The 6,865-nt window shown below is 41.3% G+C and overlaps 1 protein-coding gene across 1 annotated transcript in view; it reads right to left on the reverse strand.

Moving 5' to 3' along the window:
* gpr39 (G protein-coupled receptor 39) overlaps positions 1-6,865 on the reverse strand; it is a 29,565-nt gene extending 22,700 nt beyond the window's left edge. Inside the window, exon 1 of the mRNA XM_030080083.1 lies at positions 6,091-6,865. Coding sequence (XP_029935943.1) covers positions 6,091-6,865 — 775 coding nt within the window. The remainder of the gene's footprint in view (positions 1-6,090) is intronic.

A 6,865-nucleotide genomic window follows, 5' to 3' on the forward strand; every position in this document is an offset into this window, starting at 1 on the left:
CCCCTTCTGGGCCAATCAGTAACAAATATGACTTGTTTTTTTTCTGCATTGTCGAGTACAAAAGGTGCCGAATAATAATGAATACCCCCTCAGGCCAATCAGTATCATTTTCATTGCTGGAATGCAGAGGTGATATGCAGCATTTTCTCAAGTCTGTCAAAAGTGGATCAGTGGTGTTGGAGCTGTTGCACACAGACAAGCAAACAAAGGATGCAGTCAAATCACCTGTTGGTGACTTTGAAAATGTGAGAGAAACTCAGTGCGGAGTTCTGGCAAACACTGTCACGCCCCCTGCAGGTCAGTCAGGGTCACTTTAAACAAACTGGAATCAAACAATCAGGGGTGTCATTCTTTCAAGTTTCATAAAAATCTGATCAGTGACATTTGAGCCATTGTCCATGCTGTACAGACATTTAAACAGACATTGTAGCGCCCCCCTTTGGACCAATAATTAATTGTGAAAATGCCGGAAATACGCAATAACATACATCATTCCTGTCCTGTGTGTGACGTCCCTCCCCTCATTTCGTCATGGAAGCTCAAAAACACCAAAGTCATCCAATGAGAAACGTCCCAGTGAATGAAATCAAACAGAACCAGAAGGCCATCAGCTGAGCACAAACCTCCACCAAGAAAATCCTACAACTTGCAAAGCTGCAGCCTCAGTCACAGGTCATGCGTGTTTATCATTTGTGGTGTTGGTTTGATTTTTAGAGGAAAGAGCACGTGAACGCAAAAAAAAAAAAAAAAAAACACCTGACAAATGGCAGAAACACAAAATCTGGAGTGTCACCAAATTCTGGTAAACTGACTTTTGAGCCACTGCTGCTCTCGCTGACAAAGTCCATCCAAACCTGTTTGTTACTTTTTGAAATATCTTGCCACCGAGCAAAGAGGCAGAACCTAATAACCATCATTACTAAATAGTAAATCGATAGTTAATTTAACTTTGCTGATAGTCATTTTCAGTTAACAAATAATGAATTGATATTAATGTTAACTCATTATATAGTAAACTATTTATCAATGTTGTTGCATATATTATAACATTTTATATAATAAATTAAGTATTTGCAATGAGTGCAAGAATAAACTTTTATAATTCTAAATAATAATAAATAGTTTCCTCTGTAATAAGTAAACATTATTAAGTATCAGTTTACCATTTATTAATGATGGCTATGATTAAGTGTTACCCTAACTTCACCTTTGTGCTCTAAAATGTGATTCTGACCCTGATTTAAGAAATGGGACTTTTTGACTCAGCATTAAATACAACTGGCTGGTTATTCATCGTAACTATAAAATAGGTATATAAAACAATAAAATGTTATCATCCATATCCTTTTCCTCCTCCTTCTCATTATCACATCACTTTCATTGTCCTCCTCTTCATCATCAAAAGCATCATCACAAACACAATCACCGTCGATGTCACCGTCACCGCGCTCAGCCTCCTCATCAGTGTCATCAGTGTCGTTATCATCTTCCTCCTCTTCATCGCCATCATAATTATCACGCTCCTCATCAGTGAGTAACAGCTCCGGCATTATGTGTGAAACACAGTGAACAATGCCATCCATAAAGCTGGACAGAATCAATTACGCCCTATCAAGCAATTAAGGTGCACAGTGATTGGGACTAATGGATGAAACCTAATTTTATGCCTTGTCTGTAACGCGGCTGACCCCCCCACACACCCACCCAAACCCCATCCCCCCGCCCAACCTGTCGCGGCCCGTCCCGAGGTCATCAGAGCACACAAACTCAATTTGATTCACACACTGTCCACTCCTAAAGACATAATTAGACCAGTGAAGATGTACGAGTGACTGGTAATTGAATCGGGCTGTCACATTCCTGCACTCGGGGGACCAGGATGAGTGAAATCACAGGAGTATGTTTCAGCGTGTCCACTCGTCCTGCATTTAATGGACAGCATTTGTTTACTCACAAATTTGTTTGTTAAAACAAATGCCACAAAGAAAAGCGCCTGTCACTGTGAGTCAGCTAATACGGAAGAGTTAATTATTCTGAATTGCTTTATTATAGTCTGCGTTACCTTTGCTATTCTGCTCACTGAAAACACAACCTTTAGTGTCAGAGTGTTTTATGTTACAGCCGTTGATTTGGCCCTATCTAGGAAAAGATAAACGGCGGAGGAGTTTGCAGAGAGTCAACATGTATCCATCATTAGTTTTTTTCTGCTACAGGATGTAAAAACCTGCAAGGCTGATTGAATGTCTCTCTCTCTCTATCTCAGTGAGGCTGATGCATTGCTGTCCTGAGGACTTTAACTTAGTCACTGTGATGCTAATGGAATCACAGAGTGCTGAGCCCTCAACTGTATAAAAAATGTGATCATTGCTTTTTCCATGATGAAAAAAGAAGAATATCTCTCCGAGTTTCACCTTAGAAGACAAAAAGGGGAAGATTTACTCCCAGTTGGCTACTTTGCATGATGTTTTTAGAGCAAATTTGTATCATTTATATTATTTATATCCTTTGCCCAGTTTCTACAACAATTTTGAGCATTTGGATGGTGTTTATGTTTATATGTTTGGATGATATGTATGTATTCTGTGCTGTGATGTTCATTTGTTCATTCAGTTGCTCATTCAGGGTTGGGTTTGCAACTGTCTTCATAATTGTTATCAGTTAATATAATCCACATCTATTACCCAGCCTCAGTCATGTATTGTAATTACATTCAGTTATTTCAGTCGGTGGATGACAGGTGCAGCTCCTCGTGCAGCCTCCTGGCTGGGTGCTCTGCCGCAACACGTCGTCACAGAGAATCCACGTGAGAGGTAGAAATAATGGCGCTCCAAAGTTTCCAACTTTCCAAATCAAGACTTATCAGTTTTATCATGCACATCAGAGCCTTTTACGGCCTAATGTGCAGCACTGTCATTTCCATATTTTACATGGAGTCTTTATTCAGTTATTTCAGATCTGCATACAAATTTTCTATTGTGCCACATCTTATAAAGAACACCTGCTACTATCTCATTGGCTCCGTGAGGTTCTTGCATTCACTTTAAAAGGTAATCCTCTACTTTTTCACAAGTATCTGTAGTCATGATTCTTCTACAGAAAACATAAGAGGTTATTTTTGATGTTTACAGTAAAGAGAGGGATTGGGTCAGTTGTAAAGGCTTTTGACTGATAATCAGATACAATGGAAACATTTGCCCAAGAGTGCTGATTTACTGAGCTGAATAACTTGTATCTGTGTATGAACTGTTGATAATTTTGATCTGAGGCAAACAAAAACATAAACCTGCTGTGTCTGCACACAGCTTTCACAAGCATCACTGAGCTCACATTCAAATATATAACTGTAACAGTTGTTTTGAAATATAAAACATATATATGCATACATATTTTTGCAAATTTTCTGGAAATTATTTTTGCTTATTTTAATCAATGTTAATTGTTTGATTTGCCAATTGCAAACTCCATTAAAATATTAATCATTGCAAGATATAAATTATTGTTTATGGCCAGGCCTATGTTTTTTCATTTTGCATAAGCATTTTTCACCATAATTGTGCTGCAGCTGCCAGCTGAAACACTACATTATCCCCAGCTAACTATACCTTTATCACAATTCATATCTCTGCTCCATTAGTATTCACCACTGGCTCTGACGCATGTTGCAAAACCCAGCCCGTGTCATGGTTATAGGTGAAAACTGCACTTAGCACAACTAATCATTGATGCTATCAGCTCAACAGACACAACAAACCCAACAAAGTATGTAATTACGTAAAACATCTGCAATGTTTTGCTTTCTTCTTGCACAGTATCAGCAAGCAAGCACGGTTTTGAAATCAATACCTCGCAATCATTTCAGCACGGTTCCTCAGCCTCCATGAGATGAGTATTTACCTTCCAGCACTGAGCTGACAATCTGATGGAAACCAAGATGGCATCTTGAATCTTAGGGGATTGTCATCCTCTCTATAGGCTGTGCAAAGAGAAATGTACAAACCAGCAATACTAACAGTGTTTAAAGTGAGAGGACGGTTGCAGCTTCTTTGCTCTCCTTTAGGGTTGCATCTGATTTGTGCTATTGCAGTTATCATTTCTTAGTTAGTACAGCATAGCTAATAAAAACTGTCATAGTTTTTAAATATGTTATATATGAGTTGGACTTTATGATTACTGTAACTAAGTGCTGATAAGCTAGGATTGGGTTCATTTAATTGAATCCTTTTAAGATGATTAATTACATACACTAAAGACACACTTTAAGACACTGGGCAGCTCATGCCCTTCAGATGTGTTAGATTGAATGTGAAAGTGACAAGAGACAGCAAAGTTAGCGAGAGAGAGAGAGCTGCATATAGAGAGGGTACATAATGAATTCCAATGCTGTGATTGAAACCCGTGGAGCCGTGAGTATTTTGTGTATGCTCACTGCCGAACTGACCCAACATGACACGCTGTATGATTGAATTCAAACCGGGAGTGGTCATGTGTGCGTGAATGTCAGGGCATGGTCCGGGCTGTCAGCGCTGCAGAAGGCCACGACACGGATACGTGACGAAGCAACGGGCAAACTGGTTAACAACGACGACCTCTTGGCTTCACATCATTCAACTGTGCCACGCCGTCCTGCAGCTGCACACGGACCACTATTTCAAAACAGACAACACTCCACTTATAAAAAAAAAAAAAAAAAAAAAAAAAAAAAACAGGCTCAAAAAGTGTTGTGATCAAATTTAAGCACTGAAATTCGTGAGAAAGTGTAAACCCTGTGGCTGACATTTTGTCGCTCCAAGTTCTAACCCCAGGTCCAGATTTAATGATGTGATGCAAGGGCTTTTCCTTGTGGCAGCACTGGAGAACTGTGGTCTTTACAGAACAATGTGCTGCACATGGCATTGTCTTGGTCTGTATTAGGAGAGTCATCACACAGCAGGCATTGCAGGGTCTCCGTGGTGTAAGGGTAGACTAGTTAGTTTGTGCTAGACCAGGTTCCTGACAATGGGAATTCAGGTTGCACACCCTGCTTTCTGGTATGTGCATCCTTGTTTTTCATATGGTGTGTGTGTGTATATTTTTGTGAGTAGGAGTAAGCAGCTAAGCTCATCTGCTGTGTGTACTGGTGCACATCCAAACTCTGTCTGCAGCTGGGCAGTAACAGTCTTTTATGGCCCCTTCCTCCCTGTCTGTGTTGTCCACGGTGACTAAGACAGTGCTGACTTCACCGGGTGTCACTCCTCTGATAACAATGACGAGATGCTTCTGGATGTTGCATTCATATCCTGTTTGTTTTGTGTGTTTTGGTATTTTGTTCATGCTTCCTTTTGGCAGTCTGTCCATCCTGGAAATCGGATCCGTCCCACACCGCGCAAAGTTTCTTACTTCTTTTTTTTCCCCAACTTGACTTCATGGAAATTTCTCCTTCTTCTCATTGAGAGTGGTGTCATTTTCTGTCTCTCTGATTGTTAAACCCTTGCAAGTGTGATTAAAACAAACATATCTATATTTATGATCCTGTATATGTCACACAGTTATGTTGAGACAGCTGGCAGGACTACAAGCTACAAATCCACCCTCAAGTTTAAAGCCTTATGCAAACAAAGTAAGACAAACAATAGTTGCTATTATGAGTTGATTTATGACAACCGTTTCTCTCAGTTCAATGTACAAGCCCTACACAAAAGCAGTGTGTGTGAAATCAATCACTTGAATGGTCATAACACTGGAAAAGAAGTTGTGTTTCACTGTGCTACTTAGGGCGCAGAGTTTAAGTGATGTTCTTGCTCCTGGGGTAAACAGATGAAGAGATTTCCGGACACAGTGACACAGCTCAAGCAAGCGGTGGCAATATAGTAATGTCATGCAGACACACAAACACACACATCAATTTTACTCCATAGCATTTATCCCAAAGATAATGTTTTATGTGATGATTCCTGTTACTATTTCTCATGTTTTTTTATTCTCATGGGGTCATTTTGACCCAAAAAGATTGGCTAAAGAAGACCAAATGAACTACACACATCAAATAATCACTGTGATGACAATTGTGTCTTGGATAATAGTGTCGTTTGAAGCATTAGACCAACAACTTACCAAGAAAAAGGATGGTCTGCTTCCTGGCTGTCTTGACCCTTGAACTTTCATGTTTTGGTGGTCCTTGTGTTCCTCCAGCTGAGGGTCCCATGGGTTTCCGCAGAACCAAGATCATAGCTCGGCACATGAAGGCCACACAGACCAGCACCACCATGTAGACGATGAATGCCACAAAGATGCTGGCCTGGTACATCACCCACCGCTCCCTCAGGTTTGTGCAGAAAGTCAGATTCTGCACGGGACCGCTTGCTCGAGCAGGCACATGGCCCTCTGTTCCTGTGGCAACCAGCAACGGTAAGGCCACGACCACAGAGGTCAGCCAGGCAAAGGTGATGAGGCCGGTGGTCCGCCTTCCGGTCAAGGCTTTGAAACGGAACGGGTGGCAGATGGCCACATAGCGCTCGAAACTAAGGGTCGCCACATTGAGGATGGTGGCGTAACTGCACGCTTCAAAGAGGAAGTTGTAGATCTTACAGGAAACATCACCAGATGCGGATGTGAAGGGGAACCAGATGGCACTGTAGAGTTCCACCGGCATGCCAATGAGGAGCACCAGGAGGTCCGAGCACGCCAGGCTCACCATGTGGTCCGTCACATTCTTCTGCAGGTAGCCATTACACAGCAGCACCTGCGTCACTCTGATAGTGACTGCATTACCCACAATACCGGTCACCAGGATGAAGCTGTAAAGCACTGTCAAGAAGACTTTGACAGTGTAGTTGGGTTCAAGTTCCTTCCAGTCTTTCTCATCTGCTATCTCTGCTTCCCCGTTCAT

This window comes from Myripristis murdjan, chromosome 21 (assembly GCF_902150065.1).
Source record: "Myripristis murdjan chromosome 21, fMyrMur1.1, whole genome shotgun sequence".
Classification (NCBI taxonomy): domain Eukaryota; kingdom Metazoa; phylum Chordata; class Actinopteri; order Holocentriformes; family Holocentridae; genus Myripristis; species Myripristis murdjan.